At 41.1% G+C, this 24830-nt stretch overlaps 1 protein-coding gene and 1 long non-coding RNA gene across 2 annotated transcripts in view; one reads left to right on the top strand and one right to left on the bottom strand.

Annotated features, from left to right (window-relative positions):
- SCOC (short coiled-coil protein) overlaps window positions 1–22688 on the bottom strand; it is a 36281-nt gene extending 13593 nt beyond the window's left edge. Inside the window, exon 1 of the mRNA XM_059378564.1 lies at window positions 22507–22688. Coding sequence (XP_059234547.1) covers window positions 22507–22576 — 70 coding nt within the window. The 5' untranslated portion in view covers window positions 22577–22688. The remainder of the gene's footprint in view (window positions 1–22506) is intronic.
- The window catches only part of LOC132003247 (uncharacterized), a 56500-nt gene that overhangs the window by 4530 nt on the left and 27140 nt on the right, over window positions 1–24830 (top strand). Inside the window, exon 2 of the long non-coding RNA XR_009400162.1 lies at window positions 93–133. This is a non-coding gene — a long non-coding RNA (uncharacterized LOC132003247). The remainder of the gene's footprint in view (window positions 1–92; window positions 134–24830) is intronic.

Raw genomic sequence — 24830 nt, 5'->3', positions numbered from 1 at the left:
ACTTTATGCTCATTAGTTTGCAAAATGTGTTTCATCTCATTCCTAAATAAGAACTCACATTTTCCTTTTTACTTATTTTTTTCCCTTGAAAGGTTATTGAATTCATTGGAGAACGAGTGCTGTCCTAAATTTGGTGAGTCAAGAATATACTGTACTTGTTGAAAATTGATTTCAAAACTAGACTTAATAGGATATCATACTGGGGTGCCTGGATGGCTCAGTCGGTTAATCATCTGACTCTTGATTTCGACTCAGGTCATATCTCAGTGTTGTGGGTCTGAACCCACAGTCGGGCTCTGTGTTCAGAGCGGAATCTGCTAGTCTCTCTCTCTCTTTCTCTTTCTCAAATAAATAAATAAAATCTTAAAAATATATGTACCATACTCTGCTATTCGGTAAATTAAGCTGTATACTCTTCTCAAGATTGTAATTTCTTGATAATAACCAATAATTGGCTAATTTGAGGAGAGTTGTTTTCATTCATTGGTTTAATAGAGAAAAAGTAAGAAATTACCAGTGTGTTTTTAGAGTTTCTCTAATGAGAATTCAGAAGGACTTCAGGGTCTTCATGGAATCAAGCTTTGAACTTTATGGCAAAAGTGAAAGTAATTGGGAATGATTATACAGTCTTGATGCTTATTTTTCTTTACACAAAGTAATGGTTTGGCTTATTGGTTTGTTTTAAAGATTTTATTTATTTATTTGACAGAGAGATAGAGAGCACAAATAGGCAGAGCTGCAGGCAGAGAGAGAGGGAAAAGGAAACTCTCCGCCAAGCAGGGGGCCTGATGCTGGGCTCTGAGATCCCAGCACCCTGGGATCAGAACCCAAGCCGAAGTCAGACGCTTAATGTACTGAACCACCTAGGCCCCCCTACACAAAGTAATGTTTAGTCAGTTTCCCAAAGATTGGCGCTCATCTCTCTGGCTGTACAAGATTAGCTTTTAACAATTGTTTATGACATTTTATTGTCATTGAAAAATATGAACAATACAAATAACCCTCAGCTTGCTGATGTCATTGCCTAGAACAAAGCCAAGTTCACTAATAATGTAAATTATAGGGCAACTGGGTGGCTCTGACTCTTGATCTCAGCTCACACCTTGATCTCAGGGTCGTGTGTTCAAGCCCCATGTTGGGCTCCATGCTGGGTGTGGCACCTACTTAAAGATAATTTTTTAAAAAGATGTTAATTAAATGGTTAATTTAATGTGGCAAATAGTGTGATGTTGGTTGTAAATGAATGGCCTGGAGAGCCTGATGTATCAGCATCCCAACAAGCCTTGGTTTGAAGAAGAAGAAACCTGAGTTCCAGCTCTGGCTCAACCTATATTCATCCATTCAATTCTTCATATAGTTACTAGTTGAAAAATTTATTTCAGTGTTCATTTTGAGCTAGATACTGTAGAATATCCAAATATTTGAAATTGACCATAAGTCTGTGGGGGATGATGCACTTTACTATAGACTCCTGTTTCCTCAAATTAGGGACTGTAATGAAGTTCATCCTGCTTCTCTAATATTACATAAAGTACCACTGAATTTATGGAATAACACTGCCAGCGAATGATAACAACGGTTCCCATATTTAGGCAGCCCGTGATGGTCTGGTTGTGTCTGACCATCGAGCCCTTGGTAACATGCCTGTTGGGTTCTGAAAGCTTTCTTGAGTGACTTATTTTGGGGCCACTCCATTCCAGCTTTTATGACTTGGAGTTTCTGTGATTCTCTGTACAGAAATCTACCAGTATCAGTCATTTTGGCTGCGTGCGTGTTCCACTTAATCTTTATAAAACACTCTCATTTAAAATCAACACTAATCACTGGGCTCTGGGAGCATAAAAGGGATTTGGCTTTAATATGACAAAGTGATTCTTGGAAGGGCACTGGAGTCAGGGTAATAGTGAAACTGATGTTTTGTATGAGAATGCATGTGAGTTGCTAGCAACGCTCTGCAATGCAAGAGCTGCTGGGCTATCAGACTTCTAGTACACAGGCCTAGTTATCAGAGCCTTCCATTCCTCTAGGAACTGTTTGCACTAAAAATAACCAACCTGGGAGAGCACCTTTGTCAGACCCTGGGACTTTATATTACTTTCTTCTTTTCTTTTCTTTTAAATTTTATTTATTTATTTAACAGAGAGAGGGAGGAAGAGAGACAGCACACAAGCATGGGGAGCAGCAGGCAGAGGGTGAGGGAGAAGCAGACTCCCTGCACCCAATGTGATGTAGGGCTCCATCCCAAGATTCTGGGATCATGATCTGCGCCTAAGGCAAGACACTGAACCCACCACACCACCCAGGCACCCCTGGGATTTTACATTGCTTATAAGCTAACAAGTTAGCCTGTTTCACACTCAGGAATGCTGGAAGGAGACATGAGGTGCCTGCTCTGAATCCAAGGACTCTCTTACATGTAGCTCACTGGCAGCATGAGGTTTGCTTCTGTTCTCCATGTCCCCCGAGCCCCACAGTAGAGTGGCTAGGAGTCCGGCTCGGGGCCTGCACACGCAGTGGGTTATGGTATAGGGAAGAGCACTGTGCTCAGGGAATCTATTGCTCTTACAGGTAGTGGAAGCAAGGAGAGGCATTACCTCAACTCTCAAAGTTGCTCTTGGTAGACACACCCTGAGGAATGGTCTGGGTGAAGAAAGACCCTGTGCTCTTGGCCTACCCCAAGAACATGTCCTGATGCTCAGGGCTCATTACGGACTACCTCTCCCCCTGTACCTCTAACTCGAATAATCTTTAGTTCTGTGACGAATTCCCGTTTTCCTTCCTCCAGCTAACCCAGTTATTTCCGGGAAATACTACAAGATGTCTGTCTCATAAAGTGATGGTGGGAGGCCTAGTAGGCAAAGTGGAAGAGAAGCACAGGAGTCTGCATGAAAGAAGCCTCAGTAGGAGAGTCAATGGCACAGTAACAAGTGTGTTTTAAAAATAATTCGTATTTTGTAGCTGTTTTGGAGTCCTGCCCTTTCTTTTTCACTGTTTCACCACACTTTGCAACAGTTGGAAGGAAGGACAGACCTCTTGGGAATTTGTTTTAAAATAATGGTTGAAATGAATAACTTTCCGGATAGTAATACTCATCACAGCAAAAGCACATGAAAGCGCCCTCAGTTTAAACCAGAGTGTGTGTCCAGGCTCCCTTTCTTCTTTTCTAGTGAAGGCAGAAGACAAGAGAAAGCCTGGCTACTCAGGGATGAGTAGTGGCCTCTGTGTCTGGTCTACAGTCTGATGACAACTCATTTAAATCAGTTCAAGTCCCCTTAAAACTGTAGCAGAAATAGGTCCTCAGGTTGTGGAAAGCACCCAGAATGCCTTGTTCCTCATCCTTAGTGAGAGAATTATGGATTTTGAGTTTCTTTATGTAGTACAGGCAGCAAATTATAAGAAAATATAATGTAGTTTTCACTTTGGGAGAAAATCAATATGGCTATCTGGAGTTCATCCTTCTTTCAGAAGTTTCTTCAGAGGCGATCTCTCTGGATCTTTAAGTGTCAGGGCATTAATTTTACTTAGAGCATTGTTCCTCCCTTCCAAAGAGTTTTCTGTTGAAGTAAGTTTTAATATTTTTGTCTAACAAACATCTCTGGCCACAGACCAACTCAGTATTTTAACATTTCTTGCAAGGATCTCTATGGCTTTGGATTGAATGTAAAAGTGTGCTGTCTCCTCTTAGTATTACCTCATAAAAGCCACTGGCCCTTTTTGTGCTGCAAGGGGCCATCTACAGGAGCAGGAAATATAGTGCTTATCCTAAAGGTCTGTTGGGAAGATGAAATAAAAATACTTGAGGGAAATTTGCCTGGCATGGTGGTCTGTAAGAACAAATTGTATCTAAAACCTCCTATACCTGATGCCTCAAATTCCTTGAGGGCACCAGTCAATCTTCATCATTAATGAAGCCCCATTACCAAGCTTGGGGCCTACATGGGTGTCCATAAATGCAGGTTGAATGAGTGAATGAATGAATGATGTCTGTGCTGCATTAGAAGATGATACTCAATTTCCACAATGTCTTTCCACCTAGAGCTCACTTAACTTTCTGTCAAATGACCTCACTGCTCCTTACCCTATCCCAGTGAGAGGGCAGAGAAGCCAAAGAAGTAATTTTCCTTGTGGTTCTAGTCAGGGCTCTTTCCACTTTCAGAACATTAGGCACACATGAAACATCACCTATAGTGACAACCAGTGTGACCTCATCACAACATATTCCTCTGACAACTGCCAGGAGATACACAGAATAAGCCTAAAGACACCACGAATGCCATTTGGGGCCTTAAATAAGGAACTGCTTGATTGCATGTATTTGCCTTTGAGATGGTACACTAGTGACCTCTAGTGGCAAAACTGATTTAAGATGTTTTCTATTTCACAACAAAAAATTTTACTTCATTAATCAATCCTCTGTTTTCCCTTTGTTTATTAACATTTTCTACTTGTAGAATAACCTGAATTATGCACAGTGATTTATATCTGTTAATATCCAAATATTATTTTCGCATTTCAAAGAATCATAGAACTTTTGAGCTGGAAGAATTCTCAAAGGGATTTATTGGTTTTATTTCATCATGTGCCGAAAATGAGCCCCAGAGAAATAAAGTGACTTGCCTGAAGTCTTACCCCAGGAGTGGGACTAAAAGTCTAATGAGTCTAAGGGTCTTTCCGAACTCCGGAAAGCTGCACCCCCAGCTGACATCTGAGCTCAGCATGAGAGACTCCCAAGCCAGAACAACCCAACTAAGCCCTTCCTGCATCTCTTAGCCACAAAAACAGTGAGCAAAATAAAGTGAATGTTGCACTACAGCACAAGTTCTTGGATATATTACGCAGCAATGATTATCAGAGCAAAGAACTTATTTAGGATTTTTTTTGGACTCTATAAAAAATACCCATTGAAAAATACAAAGTGATGTATGCTTCTGAAATACTCATGGAATCTCGGCTGACCTATTAACAGGCAGCTCTAAGAAATCAAGGAGCTCTTGGTGAAAATGAACGCATATTCTAATTGATAGAAATATAAATTCTCCTTTCATTAGACTTCAGATTTTAAATATGTAAAATTTGAAAATTTGGATCAAAATGAGGACATACGTGTTCTGTGTCCTATAAAAATCTATGAAGTCCTATAAAAGTGAGTCAATGTCAATTGAAAAGTATATTTTGAGCTCTTAATGTGTTAGTCATTTGAGAGAATATTGAAGTCTCTCAAAGAGTTTATTATCTATTTGTTAAGATACATAGGACCCACAATAGATAGAACAAGCATAAAAGAGTGCGGTACTAAGTATGATAGAACTTTGAAGAGAAGAGAGAGCAGTTGGGCTGGGTTAGGAACACACAGAACATTTGGAGAGGCATGTGAAGACACTTTTCTGTCTAGTCTCCCTACTGTAAATTCCCTGAGAGTTGGCAGTGCTTTTGCCACAGTTTCTACTATATATCCAATACCTGCCGCATAAGAGGGTCCAGTATAACATGCCAAATTAATAGTTGAATGATACATGTGAGGAGGTAGTAGGAAATAAATTGGATATCAAGAGTTTGAACCAAAGAGAATTAATAGATGAAGGAGTGAATGAATGATTCAGCTGAAGAGGGTATGGAACGCCAAGCAGGAATTTGCTAAGATAAATTCCTAAGGTGGTAAGTGACATGTTTTCTAGAAAAATTTGTATAGACGTAGTTTGCAGGAAAAGTTTGGTAGGAAGAGACTTTACAGCAAGAAGAGTACATAATAACAGCAGTAATAGCAAATGGTTATTGAGTTCTATTTGTAAGGTGCTGAATTGAGCACTGAAAATATCTCATTCGATCCTCACCATAATCCTCTAAACTGGATACTATGATTCCATTTATTTTGCACATGAGAAAACTAAGATTCTGAGCGCTAAGTCATATGACAGTTGCAATCATGCAGCGTGAGAAGTAGAGGCAATGGAAATGGAGAAGAGGGAACATTACCAAAAAACCATTTTAAAGACAGTAAAAGCAGAATGTATTGGCAGATTAAATTAACTGGGGCAGACAAAGGTGTGGGAAGGGTCAAAGATGAGTACGGTTTTCAGCCTCAGGTTCTAGAAAATGATAGTACCTTGGTGCAGCTCTACCCTGAAGATGGGTTTGCTTATAGTTCCTCCAGCCCTTTTTAGCCTAATGTTCTGAGAGAGAATTAAGCCCTCCTAAGGTATCCATTGTATGCAATAAATGGTCTCCTTGCATTTAGAAAGGTACTAGTTTTATGGTATCCCTGGAGTGTTGAGAAAGTAGTCCCACATCCTTTTCTGTGTTTCATGGTTCATTTCCTTGTTGAGAAAGGTTGAAATTATTTAGCAGAAGATTTCCTTTGGAAAACTGTAACATTTACTTAGTCTATTTACCCTTGTCCTTTGCTGGTCTAGTAAATCACCTCAAAAAACTGTTTAACTTTGACTACGAAAGTACTGGTTCTAAAGTTCTGACTTTGCTAAGTAATTTCCTAGCTCTGAGCTCCCAGATCATTCAATGGCCCAGTCGATTGAATTTAATTGTTTTGCTCTTCTATTTGTTTTCTCTGTAAAGAATTTTCTTGGAAAGAGTTTGTTCTTCCATCAGTAACTCTGCCTTTGTAAAACGATGACCAGAATGTAGACCTTGTCAGTCGGTCCCACTGTCCCACTATGTAGACAGTCCAGAATTTCTGGGGCTCTATAGGTACTGAAGCAATGAGTGCTTCCCCTTTCCTTCCATGGGGTTGATGCCCTTTCCCTGCTTTGTAATCCACGGAGGCTGGGGAGCGCTTACCTCATGGTGACCTTTCACTGGGGAGTCCTGGGCATTGAGCAGAACACCTACAGAATCCTTGAGGTCATTCACCAGGCTGATGAAGTAAAGTTTCTACAGCCTCCCACCCATAAGTCATTCACCTTTTATGTCTTTTTTTTTTTTTTTTTTGAAGACTTTAAGTGATCTCTACACCCAGTGTGACTCGAACTCAAAACCCTGAGATCAAGAGAGAGTTGAATTCTCTACCAACTGAGCCAGCCACATGCCCCTATGTCTTTAACTATTTAAACTTAATGAAATTCTCTGAGAGGGATTACTAGGACTGAGGTGGTGACAGAAAAAGAAAAATAACTGCTCTTTCAGGTAGAACTATAATAAATTATAGGTGGATTTTAGCTAACTACAATACACAGTTCATATTTTGAGCTTATTTTTTGCATATTAGCAGTGAGAATTTTTAAAACTTCAAAAATAATTTGCTTAGTCAGGAATATTAATTATGGGGAATTTTCCATTATATACCTACATATTATTACTGTACTTGTACATAGATTTTTTGGGGTACAAAAACCATAAAAGAGCATTGTACCATCTAGTGTCATCTGTAATAATAGATCACATTCATTCATCTTTCACTAAGTGCCACATGCTTTCACAAGAACTATCTTATTCAGTTCTTGCAAAATTTTTATGAGGTAGACACTTGCTGTCCCCATGCTCTGGATGAAGAAGCCAAAGTTAGAGAGCTTAAATCACTTGCCCTGTGTTACCATGGCCATCTGAGCCTGGATTTAATTCCAGGGACTTCAGCTGCGGAGCTTGCAGACTAATCATTACTCATTGCTGCCTGAAGAAAAGGTATACTCCGTACATGAAAAACATCCAAGAGAAAACAACCAACCCTTAGCAGCAGTGTTTGCATGGGAGCAGTTAAAAACTTAGCAGCAATGATTGCAACTATTGCAAATTATAAGTGCTTAAGCCTAAATTTACCCGAGCCATGGACTTCCTTTCCATGTACTTAAAATAATAAAACTGAAACTTTTCAAAAATGATTATTCAACTCAGATGCGTCAGATATTGCTTTATCTCCAAACCCTTAAGTCAACAACCGATAGGGAGTGTGGTCAATGCCGGAATGAAAGGAACGAAAAGTGTGAAAGTCAGGCCATGAGAGCAAGATGGAGAACAAACGGAGGACATAGAACCTCTTAGAGGTGTGAGAGAGAAGATGGGGTAGAGGATAGAACAAGGCCACACAGGGCAATCAAGAGAGGATGAAAGGCAAGGTAAAGATAAAGAACAGAGTGGATTTAAAAAAAAAAAAATTGTGGAGGGAATGAAAAAAAGGGGAAAAAGAGAAGGTATGTAGTATGTGGTACAATGAATTAAAGATACTACTATGGGGGCACCTGGGTGGCTCAGTTGGTTAGGCGTCTGCCTTCTGCTCAAGTCATGATCTGGTATCCCAGGATTGAGTCCCGAGCCTCATTCAGGCTCCCTGCTCAGTGGGAGTCTGTTTCTCCCTCAGAAACTCCCACCCACTTGTGCTCTCACACAACCTCTCTCTCTCGAATAAATTAAAAAATATTTTTAAAAAAAGAGATGCTACTATGAATTGATTTTTCTTAGTGTTGAAAATGAGACCAAATGTGCTGAAGTGTTTTCTTAAAACAAGCGTAGGAGGAAGATTATGAAAAGTAGTATAACGAAATGACAAAGACAGCTGGCTCTGCCCTGTATCACTCTGACATTTTGTAAAGGCGTTCTATCTGATACATGGAAGTGAAGGTCGTAATCCTAACCTAAATCCTGAATTTGAGACCCATATGAAATACCAGTGTTTGGTTTATAAACATCCCAACTCCAGAGAGAAGTAAAGGTTCCCTTAAAGAAAGTACGGCTAACATCTTTGGGGATCCCAGGCACAGGATGATAGGAACAAGTGCTGTCTACATCCGGTGGCCATTCTCTTCAGGAGGAGCGCAGCTTGTGGCTCAGACCCGATGTGCCAAAGTTATAGCCTGAACTGAGTGCCTCGTACATCGTAGACTCTATGGAATATTTGTCAAATGGATGAATAACTTAAGAGTATTCAGTTTTTCCTTGCTGGTCATCCTTCCCTATCTCTCTTTTCACATGCTAAGAATTATAACCCAGTCAATAAAATTAGGACATCATGAGTCTATTCTGATAAATAAATACATACATACATACATAGTTTGATGTGAAAATATTTTGTCTCAAAATTATAGAGAAGAAATAAAGTGAATATGAGTGAGAATTTTAATAGCTCAAGGCCGTAGGAATAGAATCTATATACACTTAATTAAAACGCTGTGTATGAAAGATTTCAAAACACTATGTAACTCTTCCTCTTCTCTTTCTCTAAGGATATAGACAATTATAACCCATGCAGTAAATTAGGAAACCATGAGTTTACTTTGGTGTAGAAAGATATATAAAGAGATAGAGATGTGAAATGGAATATTTTCATTGTCTCAAAATATCTCACTCCAAAATACTGGCTGATTGCTAAAAGAGAAAGGAGTAAGATACCACAATAACCAAAGGATCCAAGTTAATCTCACTAGTAAAAGGGCAAATAGAAATTATGTACCACCTGATAGGATGCAGGGAGAAGGACACAGCATCACCTCTGTGATATCCTTGCCAAACTTACTGATCTTGAGGAATATTTTATAAAATTACCACCCTGTAATCCTTAAAGGTGCCACGGACATGAGAGTCAAGTAGAGGTTGAGAAATTGTTCCAGATCAAAGGAGACCAAAGCAACATGCTGCCCAAACGCAATTCATGATTCTATTAGGCGATGCTGTCAAGGCAACTGGGGACATGAATGCTCTTGGCAGATGGGCCGATAGGAAGGTACAAACATCATTCTCCTGGTTTTGTTGTCTGTGTGGTGATTATGAAGGAGGAAGTTCTGGTATGTAGGAAATATACACTGAGCCATCCAGAGATGGCAGAGCAGTGGGCTGGCAACTTGCTCTCAAATAATTCAGGAAAAAAGAATCCTTTTTAAGGTACTTGCAAATTTTCTCGAGTTGAGATTGTTTCCAAGTAAAAAAAAGCAAGATATGACTGTGCTGAAGGGTGCACTTATAATTTCTGTCTCATCTGCCCTGCTCTTCTGTGCCTGCATGTGTCCGTCTGTCCTAAACTGAAGTTTGCCCCATTCTGTATGCTCTCTGTCTAAGACAACTTTCTGTGCGCATCACTAAAAATGCAGAAGGCGGTTAGTGACGTTTTGATGGATGTCCCTAATCCTAGCCTTGGTAATTCCACAGGCCTCTCAAGATCAGCACTCATGTTAGGATTAATATCTTACTTGCATAGAGTAGGAAAACTCTTCATGTTTATCTTATTTTTAAAGAAGAAATTATTGCATAAGTATAACATGGAAATGTAATAACCTACAATCCCTTCACACTAATAAATACATTTTTCCGAGTTCTCGTCCCCTCCTAGTCCATATATATAAATTACCTTCACGTGGCTGTAATCACAACATAGATACAATTTTATATTCTACCTTTCTTGTCTCAACATATTCCAATATTGTCAGAGAGCCTCTGGGGCGCTTCTTGCCCTCTGATTCTATGATTACATTTTCGAAACACTGACCTCACAATATAACTTGGGGACCACATTTCATTATTCAATAGCTGCAGCATGGGCACCTTATTGCTTCTACTTGGTCGGTATAAGGTGGTTATACTTTCTATCTAGTAACTTCCATTCAGATGCATTGTCATTTCACAAAGGCTTTGAAGTCCCTGAGACCTGGGCTGGAAGCCCAGCTCTGCTTTGTACAAGTCACTAACCCTTTTTGAGCCCGTTTTTACAATTTGAAAAGTAGGAATAATATCAATCACATGGTATTTTTGAGGATTAAATAATATGATGAATGTGGAGTTCTTGGCACAGTGCCTGGTATGGATTCAGTTCTCAGTAAATATTTGTTATCATCATTTATCTAGGAGATACATGACTAGTGAGTAAAAGGTGGGCTTACTCCAAGTACTTTAATTTCGTGACTCTCAGGTATGAGAAATGGTCAGTTATTTTTCAGATGGTATCACGCATCCAAAGAGTTAACTAAGATTTATAAAGAAAGCAACTGATTTTCTAAGCATCACCAGAACTGAGAACCTGTGGGAAACCTAGAGTAATAGCTTAATCCTCTTTCTCAAACACCTGCTTTGGTCTTTAAAAAACAAAACAAAACTCTTAAAAGATGTAATTGTTGGAACATGACAGAAATACTACACATATAGTTTGCTTTTTTTTAAAGATTCATTTGATTGATAGAAATTATAAGTAGTCAGAGAGGCAGGCAGGGGGAGAGGAGGAAGCAGGCTCCCCCCTGAGCAGAGAGCCCAATGGACCCTGAGATCATGACCTGAGGGGAAAGCAGAGGCTTTAACCCACTGAGCCACCCAGGCGCCCCCACAGTTTGCTTTTAAAAAGTGATCAGTTGGCTATGAATTTGCCTAATTCCTTCACAGTCAGTTGACTACATACTATGGGAAGAGGATGATGTCCCAACTCACAAAATGGGCCAATAAAGGAGCCACTGTTTGTGTTAATACACATTCTGTAAAAAACAAAAACAAAACAAAAAAAACTTCTTGGAGAAATTCCTTGAAATACAGGCTCTCCCTGGACAATTGTATGCTTTGGGATCACAGTATGTAACAGAGAGACTTTGGCTGAGAAATTTGGTATATTTAGGGGCCAATCGCCACTGTTAACTGTGACTGAATCTCTCAAAATATACATCAATTATACTTTATTTACAGAAATTCGGGTTTTTTCCACCATTTTAAAACAGAAAGAACAGGATCCCTCTGTGTGAGTTGAGGAGCACTATAATAGCACAAAGCCCAAGCTGTCTAAAATTCTAAAATAAAAAAGGATAAGAAACATGGTTGAAAAAAATCTTCTAAATATTTTTATAAGAGAAGCTTTCTGAAGGGTTATCACGACCTTAGAAAAACCCACTAACCTTGCCATGAAGAAGAAAAATGAAAGCAAAATTTCACATGGACGAACAGATAATAGTAGTCTTTTGTCCACTGGGTAAAGGTAGTAAAGATTCTCAGGAGGGATAAAAAAAGGAAGAGTGTGTTTTAAAATGCAAGCTTTTTCAAACAGCTCTTGCTAACATCATGCTACCAGACAAGAGAGAACCACGCATGTGCATAGCCAAGTGCTCTGAGCCAAAGTCATTAAGCTGACAATGAGTTGTGTGTGTGGAGAAACAAGGGAACAATGATTAAATGGGGAAGAAAGCCAGTGAGGGCTGAAAAGAAGCGGCTGTTGGCCGCGTGCAACCCGGGAAGGCTGGTGGGGGAAAGACCCAGGTCACTGGAACAGAAAGAAAACTGTTCTCCCGAACCATACATGTGGGCTGCCACCGAGTCCCTTCCGTTTCCAAAGTCAAGGATTGAAAATGAATGCTAATGTCTATCCATGCAAGCAAAACATGTCTTTCTGGAACAGTTTTCACAGTAACTGGTTCTATGATTGATATACATATTATTTCTAGCAGGGTCGCCTATAGCTTTTGGATCATTGAAAATCCTTACTCTGAGGGAGAGGATTTCGACGGAAGCTGGTTCATCTGGTTTGTCCTATTCTTCTAGAGTTATCCTCTCTCTATATACACTTCACATTCTCTTTGGAGGCTCAAAGAGAGCCTTGAAAGGGTTGCTTGAGGGAACTCCAAGGGTCTTTAAGGAAACCAGGCTCTGACCCTAAAATTCTGAACAAGTCAGGCAGACAGGAGACCTGTGAGAAGTATGTCCAAAGCTGATCCAATCCCACTGGAGCCTTGATGAAAAGAAGGTCCCAATGTTGGAAAATAACGAACTCACTCACTACTCCACAGGAAAATGACCAGGGAGAAGTCAGCATCTCACTGGGTCATGAGATCAGGGAAATAAAATTCACTCCTGACGTTTTTAGATCACCTGTGGATTTGTCTTTAGAAAAAAAAAAAAAAAATTAGCACAGTTATGAAGGATTTTGTATAAACATAAAAGATTCTTGCTCCCTTTTTTTGTTGTTAATCTAATGAAGAATAAAAAAAAACATTGCTGATACAAGGCAGCTGATGGATGGTTTTGTCTTTTAAAGGAAGAGTCAAAATATTAATACTTCTCCTTTGATGGGAAAATGAGAGAACACTCTAGATTCCTGAAAACATTTAGATATTGCCCTGACACCCTCTTTCTTAAGCTTGTTTATTAGAACTCGTTTTTGCATTATGCTAGCTAATTTATTTCTGTTAAGTGGATTTCCTCTGATTGAAGATTTTTTTGCAGACAGGGCATTTACAATTTCTAGCAATACATCAGTGACCCCAGAGCCGTGCCACTCTCAGAAGCTACTGAAAAGCAGAGTTAATCTCCTTTTTCTCATTGAATCTTTTGCGCTAAGTCCCTAAGGCATTTTGCTGGGCCAGGGGACGTATTCCTAATGCCACCATCCATATTATCGTCAGCTTACAGGAACAGATATCCCACTCAACTCACGTCATTAACTATACTTACACGGATCCCACATGCCAATTAAGATTTGCTGAAACTTTTCTGCCGTTGCTGGTGCAGTGAATACCCTTGCTCAGTTCTCTTACGAAACCATTTCTAGCATGCTAGAGATGAGCTTCCTTTGACGTCCCTAAGGATGTCTGACTCTCTTTTAAATTAATATTCATGGCCAAACTTATCAGAGAGGGTACACAGAGATGACGCAGGGAAAGCTTCACTTTTCCTGACCAGCACCTACGCAGACACTTGCCTCGTCCTCATGTACTTATTAACGATTTCTCCCCTCCTGGACTCTTCATCCACACACTATCCTCCCAAGAGGGTCCAGCGTAACTGGCAAAGCCATTACCAGCCGCGCAGCCGGACGCTGCAAACACTGGCTCCATTCACCATCAGAAAAGAAAGGCCGGCTCCCTTTTCAGGGACAGAACTCCTGCTATGGCTCAGTGTGTCTCCCAGCTGGAGAGCCACAAGTCTGTTTCCTTCTTTAGCTGTATTATAATGGAGGCTGAGATGAAAAGGAATACAGGCCCTTGATACCTTTTACTTGGAGTGCTAACTAATGCAGGGCCTCGTGTCTGATCTTCTGCTTGGCTGAGGGGATGGCAGATGGCCTTCTGAAAGCTTTTCAAACCCAGGCTGCTTTCAGCCGGGCATGAGGGGGGTATTGTTACATTTTCCGTATAGTGGTAGGAAGCGGCACGGAATAAAAGCCCACAACAATCGTGCCACTTCTCTGGGAGGCTTATTACAACCTTACAATGAGGGCTAATTGGCCGATGCCAAAAGCAGACGCAAAAGCAGCTTTGAATATTATTCAGGAGAGGTTTTGGAGAGCGGAGTCAGGAAGGAGGCTGAGACATAAAGAAGAAGAGTGACGGGAAGAATAGTAGCAGGGAGGGTGTAGGGCCAGGACGAAGAGGAAATGGAGGAGCTGTATTATTTTTATCAGAGAAAAAAAAAAAAACCCATGCTCTTGTTTCCAGTTCATTCCCATCCACCACCTCCTCCTCCTCCCGTAAGCCTCCTTATCAGGAGGATGTCCACGGGCAGTACTGGCTCACAGAGCAGCGGCCAGAGGATGCTGCCGTTACCATGACAACTGATGTGGCCCAATCTTGGAGCCTTTAAAGAAACTTTTGTGTGAGCTCCTTGAAGTGGGCAGAGGAGGAACTAAAGTGTACTGAACACTCACTGGGTGCCAGGCGAGTTCAAGAAGCTTCTTTTTGTATTTCATTTAATCTTCAAAACAATCCTGAGACCTATTCTTACGATCCCTTGGAATGGGGGAAACTGAGGCTCAGGGATGTCCAGCAACTTGCCTAAGCTCTAACAGATCCAAATCCAGGCATTCCTGATTCCAAAGTTCAAGTCCTTCCCACTGTACCACCCTGAGCCAATTCTTCCAACAGCCAGGTCCTATCTACTCCCTGACTTGGGATATAGTAGGTGCTCAGTAAGTGTTTTCTGAAAACAGCACTAAACTGATCCATGAAGGAAAATAGGAAATAAACCCTATACAGTATAAATAACTTAGGAGAGCTGACCCTGGGAGATGGTTTTCAGCTAGGGACGGTCTAACGGGCCCTCACCCCAGTACACACATACACTCAGTAGGAATTCTTTGGCAAAAACTGATGTGGGAAACAAAAGCAGAAGAAAAATTATTAAATTTCCTTACTACCTACAGCCCACTGACAAGTCCTCAAAACAGGCAGAGTGACATTCCTCTAGGGACTCAACTGCTTTGATGTTGCTGCTTTCCTAAGGGCAAAAGGCAATCCTAGCCCGACTCCCTCCCCACCCCCCAATTCTTTTCTATGTTAAACATATAAAAATTCCTTTAGAAATTTTCTTTATCTCTAAATCCCCCAAGATACGTGTTTGCAATCACCACCCCTCCCCGCCCCAGCAAGCATAGGGCCAACCAATATACATCTGAAGGGTCTCATGACTAAGATTTTATTAGAAGGTAATAAATGACCTTTTCCCAACAATAGCTAGCCCCCTCAAGGTCCTGGGAACCTTGCTTCCAAAATCCCTTAGAGACTTACTTTTATCCCTAACCCCCTCGCACTTGAAAGTATGCAGTGGGCCACTCCTCATGACCCCAGTGCAGCTGGGTCTGCCCATGGGTCCTGTCCCCGTGCTTTAATAAAACCACCTTTTTGCACCAAAGAGGTCTCAAGAATTCTTTCTTGGTCATTACCTCAAACCCTAACATCTTTCCTACATGAAAAACGTATTGTCTATTTTGTGCCAGACACTGTGCCAGGTTCTGGAAGCACAGACATTTCAAAACCCAGACTTTGTCTCCTAGCAGTTCACCATTTCTCGGGGAGGACACATATACATCAAGTACAAGATGCTGTGAAAAAATGTAAGTAGAGGTAAGCTTGCGGTTCTCAGGAAGGAGAAAGGAAACCTAACTCGGCCTGGGAAGGTCAAAGAAGACCTCCTAGAGGAAACAATGCCTCAGTGGGTTCTTAAAGGATGAGCAGGAATTAGCTAGCAAAAGAAGGGTGAGTGGTATTATTCCAGGCGAAAAGAACAGCATGAACAAACTACAGAGGCATGAAATAATATGTGCCTAGAACATGGTTTCCTACGGAGCCCAAGCCGTGTGGCGGGAAATGGCACTGAAGTGAAAGCTAGAGCCAAGTGGAGGGAAACTCTAAATCCCATGCTAAGAGTCTTGGACTTCATCCAGCAGGGGACGCAACACAGTGATTGTAATCTGCAGGGAGAGGGAATGATATGGTCAGGGTGGAGGATTGATTTGAAGGGATGAGAAGTGAAATAGGAAGCACAGTTGGGAGGTTGATGCTGTGGTTTATGTGGGAGATAAAGAAGGCCTTGTTCGGGGAAGTGGTGGTAGGGATAGAGAAGGCCAGATTTAGCTGAGGAACCGTTTCAAGGTCAAGTGAACAGCCATCAGTGATGGATTGGATTGTGAGCAATGAGAATGGATTGATGACGTATAAATGTCTAGCTTAAGGAACTGGGCAGATGATGGGGCCGTTCATTAAAATTGTGAATCAGGAGTGTGAGCAGGTGTACGGTGGGGGTGGAGGGAAGATGAGTCCCTTTGACACACCTGGGACATCTCTAGCTGCCTAGCGAGCAGTTGGATTATGAATCAGAAACTTACAAGAGAGATCAAGGCAGGTGATGTAAAGATTTCAAGACCAGAAATCTGAAAATAGTTTTTTCTGCAGTCATATCTGTCTTGCAGAAGCGTTTTGTTTGGACCTCTGTGATAGCGCTTCTAAAATAGAATTAGGTAAAAACCATGGGAAAATCAGGAAGTTGCATACACACACAAAAAATCTTTATTTCTGGTATCTCTTGAAAATTCTGCTTATTTGCCTTTCTCTTCTTTCATGGCAACAGTCAGCTAGAAGTGAGAGTCGGCTCTGCGTTCTGAGCAGGGCCCAAGCTCTCCATGGAGCCTGAGTCTTCACCTGGCTGGACTCCTGGCCCTGAGGCTCAGCATTGGTTACCATTTTATCAGCATAATTGCTCTGTTGCCTTTCTTACAGTAGAGTTAAGAGCAAAGTAAACTTTTCTTCTTCCTTTGGCACAATCAAAAGTAGTATATGAAATCTAGTCCAAGAAGACTACATGTTTCAAGAAAAATGGTGGTAAGAAATGAAGAATATTCTTATATATTTGATATTCAGACAAAGCTTGCCTTTGAAAGAAAGTTATGACACTGTCGTGAAACAAATCTTATTTTCTTAGAGGATTTTACTTTTTTATTTGAGAGAGAGATTGTGAGAGAGAGAGATATCATGAGCAGTGGGAGGGGTAGAGGGAGAAGCAGGCTCCCCACTGAGCGGGGAGCCCCATGAGGAGCTCAAACCCAGGCCCTGGGATCAAGACCCAAGTCAAAGGCAGGCACTTAACCGACTGAGCCACCCAGGCACCCTGAAACAAATTTTAGAACGATATCTGCTATATTTAAAAGATGCATGATGGCTTTCCATTTGTTTGTATCCTTTATGTCTTTCATCAGTGTTTTATAACTGCAGTAGTTAAAATGTCCATTCTACCCAAAGCAATCTACAGATTCGGTGCAATCCGTATCAAAATTCTAAGGACATTTTAAAAAATAAAAACAGAAAAAATAATTCTACAATTCATATGAAACCACAGAAGACCCCAAATAGCCAAAACAATCTTGGGGAAAATTAAAAGAACAAAGCTAAAAGCATCATACTTCCTGATTTCAGTGTAATAAAAATGTATTACAAAGCTATAGTAATTAAAACAGTATGGGCGACACCTGGCTTAGTTAGTGAAGCATCTGCCTTCAGCTCGGGTCATAATTCCAGGGTCCTAGGATCAAGTCCCACACAGGACTCCTTGCTCAGTGGAGAGCCTGCTTCTCCCTCTGTCTGCTACTCCCCCTGTTTGTGCTCTCTCTCTCTCTGACAAATAAAATAAAAACAGGAGAACAAAAACAACAAAACAGTATGGCACTGGCATAAAGACAGACATAAAAACCAGTGGAACAGAATAGAGAGCCCAGAAATAAAGCCATGTATATATGGTCTCCTGATCTTTAACGAGAGTGCCAACAATATGCAATGGAGAAAGGATAGTCTTTTCAACAAATGGTGTTGGGAAAACTGAACTTCCATGTGCAAAAGGATAAATTAGAACCTTACATTACACCATACACAAAAATCAACTCCAAATGGATTAAAGACTTAAAGGTAAGACTAGAAACTGTAAAACTTCCGAAGAAGATATAGGGGAAAAGCTTCATGATATTGGATGTGGCAGTAATTTTGTGGATATGGCACCAAAAGCACAGACAACAAAAGCAAAAACAGACAAATGAGACTACATCAAACTAAAAAGCTTCTGCATAGTCAACAATCAATAGAGTAAAAAGGCAACCTATAGAATGGTAGAAGATATTTGCAAATTACATATCTGATAAAGAATGAACTTCCAAAATATATAAGGAATTCCCCCAACTGAGTAACAAAACACACTAATAACCCAATTAAAAGTGGACAAAGGACTTGAATAGACATGTCATCAAAGAAGACATACAAATGGCCAAGAGGCATGTGAAAAGATGCTCAAAGTCACTAATCATCAGGGAAATGCAAATCAAAACCAAAAAGACACTCGTCTTTTTGTTATTTAAAAAAAACAAAAAGACGAGTGTTGGTGAGGATGTGAAGAAAGTGGTACCCTTTCACTCTTTTGGTGGAAATATAAAATTGTACAACTGCTGTGGAAAACAGTATGAAGTTTCCTCAAAAAAGTTAAAAATAGGGGCACCTGTCTGGCTCAGTAAAGCAGGCATCTCTTGATCTCGGGGGTCCTAAGTCCGACCCCTCATTGGACATAGAGATTACTTTAAAAAAAAAAAGTTAAGAAAAATATCGTGTGATCCAGCAATCATACTTCTGGATATTTATCCAAAACAATTGAAATCAGGATCTTGAAGAGATATTAGCACTTTCCTGTCCATTGCTGCATTATTCACAATAGTCAAGATGTGGGAACAGCCTAAATGTGCACCAGCAGATGAATGGATAAATAAAAAATATGTGTATATATGCATTGGAGTATCAGTCAGCCTTAAAAAGGAAAGAAATCCTGCAATGTGCCACAGCATGAATGAACCTTGTGGACATTATACCAAGTGAAATAAGCCAGTCACAGAAGGACAAATACTGTATGATTCCATTTATGTGAAGCATCTAAAATAGACTCCTAGAAGCAAAGTCTTATCACATTAAAATTAAAAAACTAAAAAAAGATACATAATGAAAAACCAAATAAACTGAAAAAAGAGTTGACATTTCAGTAGCTTTTTTTTTCTTTAAGAAATTGAATGACATAAATGATGCTATAACATGAGTCACTGCCTGACCTATCGTCGTTTGAATCTGCAGCCTCTTTTGTGGTGTCACTGGTACATAGCATAGGCGTGAGGATGAAACGAGGAGGCGTGGAAGAGACCATCCAGAGAGGGTGTCTTGAGAGAGAAGAAAAGTAGGCCAAGGGCAGGATCTTAGGGAAACACCCAAGGAAAGGGGTTCCCAAAGGAGCCTGAGAAAGATGAGAGAGGTTGAGGGAAAACCCGGGAAGTGTGATAGCATCAAATCCAGTGGAGCAGAAACATAGGAAGGAAGGGAGGGAGAGAGATCAACATGATCAAATGTCTTTGTTCTGCATTGTGCGTCTCCAGACCAGAAGGGAGGCCAGCCCAGCTACTAGAGCTTAGTCCAGAGGTTCCCAGACTACCTTGGTTCACAATGTCCTTGAGTCGAAGTCGTTTTTTCACAGTACTCCAAGGCCAAGAGCAATACTAAACAATTGCACGTATTAAGTATTTAGGTCCAAACATGTTAAGTATTTATGTCCTTAAAACTTAGTAGCCATTTGAAAAAATACTACACCTAAAAGAAATTTTAACTTCTCTTTTTATTTCATTCTTAAACAAAATGACTGACTTATGGGATGTGTGCCCCTGTTGGGCACTGTACAACTTCTCCAACCTTCTCCAACTGGTACCCTCATTAACGGATCTACATCGATTTTTATACAGAACTTGCTTTTTATGATAGCAACTACAGGAAACCCAGCAGGAAAGAGATGTCACTGAGAGAAATGTAGCTCTATCTCCTCGGACATTGTGAACAGTCTCTAGCTAGCTGTTCTCACAATGTCTGAAAGAGGTTGAGATGCCCCATAGAGACCCCTAGGTTTGCTGCAGTGCCTGAGGCACCTTGGCACAGTTTGGGAACTGTGGGGTTAGACAATATGAGCTGGTTTAGAGTCATATCATTTAAAACTGTGCTTCTGTGGAGACATTTGGTCTGAAATCCATACGGCTCACCTACAAATGAATTTATGGATATAACTGCTTTCTGACTTGAATAATTACTGCCACTGCTAGTTTTCTTAGCTTTACACTAACTTGGGAAGTAGGATTGCCTAAATAAATCCAAAGTTTAATGCCTTCAGTGCTCTCCCCAAACAAACCTTTCCCCAGAGTTAGCAAATATATTCTCCTTTCTCTTGCCTTCCTCTGATTAGAAAAGAAACAGGATCAAGTGTCAGGGAGGGGTAAAAGGAGACAGTGGCTGGGGCTAGCGCAGCCGTGGTGGGACTCTGCTCGAGAGTGCTTGAGGCCTGTGTGCTCAAAGACTGTGCATGAGACCGTCCACTACCTAACAGCTCCAAATACCACAGGTGGCTAGCCAGTATGGACTTTGGGCAGGTCACTTCACCTTTCTGGACCTCCACTCTTGATGTGTGTGTGTGTCTGTGCCTATATATGACATGTAGCAATACAAATATTATATATTAAAAGAAAAGTGAGAAATTGGACTAACAGTATCACATCAAATTGACCAAGTTATCTCCAAAAGCCAAAAAAACATGGGCTTCGGGTGCATTTCTGTCACAAGTAGATGAACAGTTTCCATTTGCCATCTTGAATTAGTGAAACAGCATCAGTTAGTTCCAGTCCCTCAGCCCACTGCTGGCTACCGTGCTGGACCATCCCATTCCTTATGGCCCTTTGCTGGCCAACATTCTTCCTCCTCTAACCAAGGAGGAAGAGGAGGTCCCGGGTGGGAGCAAGGAGACGCCTCAGCCGCCACCACTCTCACGACCAGCCTGAGAGTTCTGCTCACCCAGCCCCAGCGTACTCAGTGTTCACACCCACTGGCTCAGGCTCGGTGAGCAGGCCACGGAGTCTCTCCCAAAACCACTGTCAGCAGGGGACGGGACACCTGAATTCAACCCCACCCTCGCCCTCGTCCGCTTTTGTGTGGCACTGCCAGTGTGGGAGAGGCCCAAGATGAGACCTGAGAAGTAGGTCTGAGGCGGTGCCAAGGGTTGGAGGAGAGAGAGAGAGCGGTTTCATCGAGTGTCGTTTCCCAGCCCCAGCCCACGCTACCAACCAGAAAGAATCCTGGACAGGGCGGGGTGGGGGGGGGGAGGATTTGAGAGCAAGCTCTCTAGAGGAATCGCACCCGCCCACAGCCTCCGCGGCTCCTCACTCATGGTACCATCTAGAAGCTAAGAAACAGGTTTCCCATGGTCTTTGTTTCCTTCACTGCCTTCTGCTGGCCTGTCATTGGCTCAAACGCCCTGGTGGGAGCAAGTTCGGGCCAGCGGTGTCCCATTTCTTCAACAGCCCCTGTACCTTGTACCTTTCCTCTCCTCATAAAGGCTGAAAAGGCTCCTCTTTGATTTCCAAAGCCCCCAGCATGTTGATGCGGTGCCAGGAGGGGAAGCTTCGCTCTGGCTGGCTGGCTGGCTGGCTGGCGGTTTGTGCTAATTGTCTGGCTGCACTTTAGAAAGAGGCTTTTTGAATCTGAGCATTTAGGGGGAAAGTGGAGAAGTGTGGCTGTATGAAAGAGCAATTGATGTTAAATATTCATGCTCTGCTCTCTGTTAATCAAAATCACTAACCCCCATTGCTTGGCTGCTGTCTTGCTGGCTTCTTGCGATGTTGGTGCTAAAGAAACTTGGATACAAAACAATGCCAACAACACGCACACACACACACATACCAAGATGTGGGTGCTTATGGGTCTGAAGTGTTTCCAGTTAAAATTGTGCAATTCAGCATTGTCTGTTTTCTCTGGGATGTTGAGTGAGCCATTCCTATCCCTTCCATCAGCACTTTAGAACCACTACCCTCCCCTTTTTGCTTCCCTCGTGTTGAGTTCCCCAAACTTTGTCCTTGCTTAAAAGCAAGGCGTTTTCCAGAATAATTCATATTCTAGTTCGTTTTTCAGACATGATAAAATTATTTTCCAAAACAGAGAAGAAATGGACTATAATTGAACAAAATAATGGTAATAATATCACGGGTTGTTTCAGTAACAACTTTTCGGTGAAGGAAATAAACATTTTGTGTTTTTGTTTGTTGATTTGTTTTAAAAGAAGATGTGATACAACCATGGAAACTTGCCAAATAATCACTTAATTTAAAAGGAAAAGAAAAATAGCTCCTAAATGAAACTTTGGGTTTTATTTTTGTAACTGTAGTTTGTCAAGTTTTCTATAATGGGTAGTTTTACCATTGCAGTAAAAATAAGTTGTATTTGCTAAAAGCTGAACAATTGCTAAACTTCATGTTTCAGAATTCATCAAGTTCCTCCTTACCTGTGTCATCTGTGAGAGAAATGTTGGTGAAGGTGCTGTCCTCCTTCTCATCTTTGCTGGACCCGTCCATCTTGTTTACTTGCCGGCCTGTTAGTGAGAATAATGAGGGCAGGGAAAACGGCTGCTCTCCCTTGTGATCACCCTTGTTGAATCATTAATAAATGAGCATTCACGCAGGTGGTATCTGATCCTTGCACAAGCCACCTTCTTCCTGCTTTCCGCCTGAGAGGTTCTTACCTGAGTCTTGCAGTCCTAACCGGAAATAGTCAAAGACCCAAGTTAAAGTGTTATAAACCTTTACCTGAAGCTGTTGAGTTAGCATGACTGCTGTACCTGGCAAAAGGCCAAACCTTGCTTTCAGTTCAATGACAGTCTGCCAGAGCTGAATTGCCCAGGAACATTGCCCAAAAAAGCACTGCAATGCTGTTGGAGGAAGACATTCAATTGTATTTGCTTAGCATATTTTGGGGACCCCTGCAATAAACTTGTCAAGGATTTTGGTCGGTGATCTAGCAGCATGACTTGGTCACAGAGCCTCAGTTTCCTGTCCTATATGATGATAAGTCTTTTGTAAGGATTAAAAGTGAATAGCATGCACTTGTTAAATGTCGGCCACAATAATGACCACAAATGATCAGACATATGCGAGGAAATAAAATTTGCTATGTAGTGAGCTCATGGGTCCCCTCTCCTATTACTGTGTCTATATCTGACCCTATGAAAGTTTATTAAAATGGCAGATCTCCCTTCTCTATTTTGGAGGAGGGCACGGTAGCCTTGCTAGCCCTTAGCAAGGGCCCGTTGTTAGAGGAGGAAGCATTCTTTTACGACTATTTTTCCTTGGTCTCCTCACCCATACTCAGATACATAGACAAACCCAGGAGTATTTTAGAATTTCATGTCATCACTTTTTCAGAGGAAAAGGAAATCAGCCAAGTTTGATGAAGAATCTTAAGCAGATATCAAAATTAAGTTACTACATAGTAAGTTCTGCCTTCAGTGCTTTGATACATAGGATTTTTTTTTAAATCACCTGAGTTCATTGTTGCTCTATCAAGCAAAATGGTTGTAAGCTGTTACAAATCCTGCATGTTAACAATTAAATTCACTAGGATAGAATTACCCCTAATTTTCTAATTACAGTCTATAAATATTGAGTGCCTATTCTATATAAGCTGGGGACTTTGGAGGTTCAAAGTAACAGATGGTTATTGCTGTTAATAAGCTTATAAAACAGCTCAAAGACAAGAGCTCTGGAGGTTTAGAGAAGGGAAAGAGTATGTCTGGCTAGCAGATCTTGAAAAACTTAGAGAAACTGACATTGAAAATGCACGATCAATGATAAGTGGGATCCAATAGGCAAAAATGGCCAGGTGGTGAGCACATTCTCAGTGAAGGGTATGGAAAAAGGCTCAGAGATGGCAAAGTAGTAGGCACATACAGGAACCAAGAGCGGAAGACATTATGTAGCTAAGAAGTAGGTAAAGCAGAATAGAGAGGTTAACGCCATATCTAAGAGAGCTTTGAATGCCAATTGTGTTAGTCTAAGTCCTCTAAGAACTGGACACTTAGATGGGATTAAAAGGAGGAGAAGCTGGGAGAGCCATTAGGCCACAATACAAGACTAACCCAGCAAGGAGAAAGCAGGAGGGAAGGTCTAGCTTATCTAGCTCAGTAGGTATTAGTAGCTTATCTAGCTACCAGCTCAATAGGGAGCCTGCTTTTCCCTCTCCCTCTCTGCTGCTCCCCTGCTCATGCTCTCTCTCCCAAATAAATAAATAAAATCTTTAAAAAAAAGAATTTAGAAACCAGAAGACACATTTGGGTTTTATTTTTATTACTCATGGCCAATTGTACTTTTTGCTAGAATTAGCCTAGGTGCTTGATTCTTTGCCTCCTTTCCGATTACCTTAAAAAGGTCATTTATTATGAAGTATTTATCCTAACGGACAGGGGAATGAACAGAGATAAAACATAACTCAGTCAGCATCGCTGCTATCTCCATAGTCTTTGGGGATAGTTATGATGGAGATGTTCACTTTTAACTGGAGTAGAGAATTATCTGTAGGTTGAAATTATCCATATTGACTATTTTCCGCTATGTTTTCTCCTAATAGTTTTATTGTTTTAGCCCCATTTTAAGTCACTGAACTATTTTGAGTATAATGTTTTTTTTTTTTTTTTTAAGGTTTTATTTATTTATTTGACAGACAGAGATCGCAAGTAGGTAGAGAGGCAGGAAGAGAGAGGGGGGAGGCAGGCTCCCTGCTGAGCAGAGAGCCCAATGAGGGGCTTGATACCAGGATCCTGGGATCATGACCCAA

The sequence above is a fragment of the Mustela nigripes genome, chromosome 1, assembly GCF_022355385.1.
Source record: "Mustela nigripes isolate SB6536 chromosome 1, MUSNIG.SB6536, whole genome shotgun sequence".
Classification (NCBI taxonomy): Eukaryota; Metazoa; Chordata; class Mammalia; order Carnivora; family Mustelidae; genus Mustela; species Mustela nigripes.
Note: the sequence above shows the minus strand (reverse complement) of the source record. Positions and strands in the feature narration are given on the sequence as shown.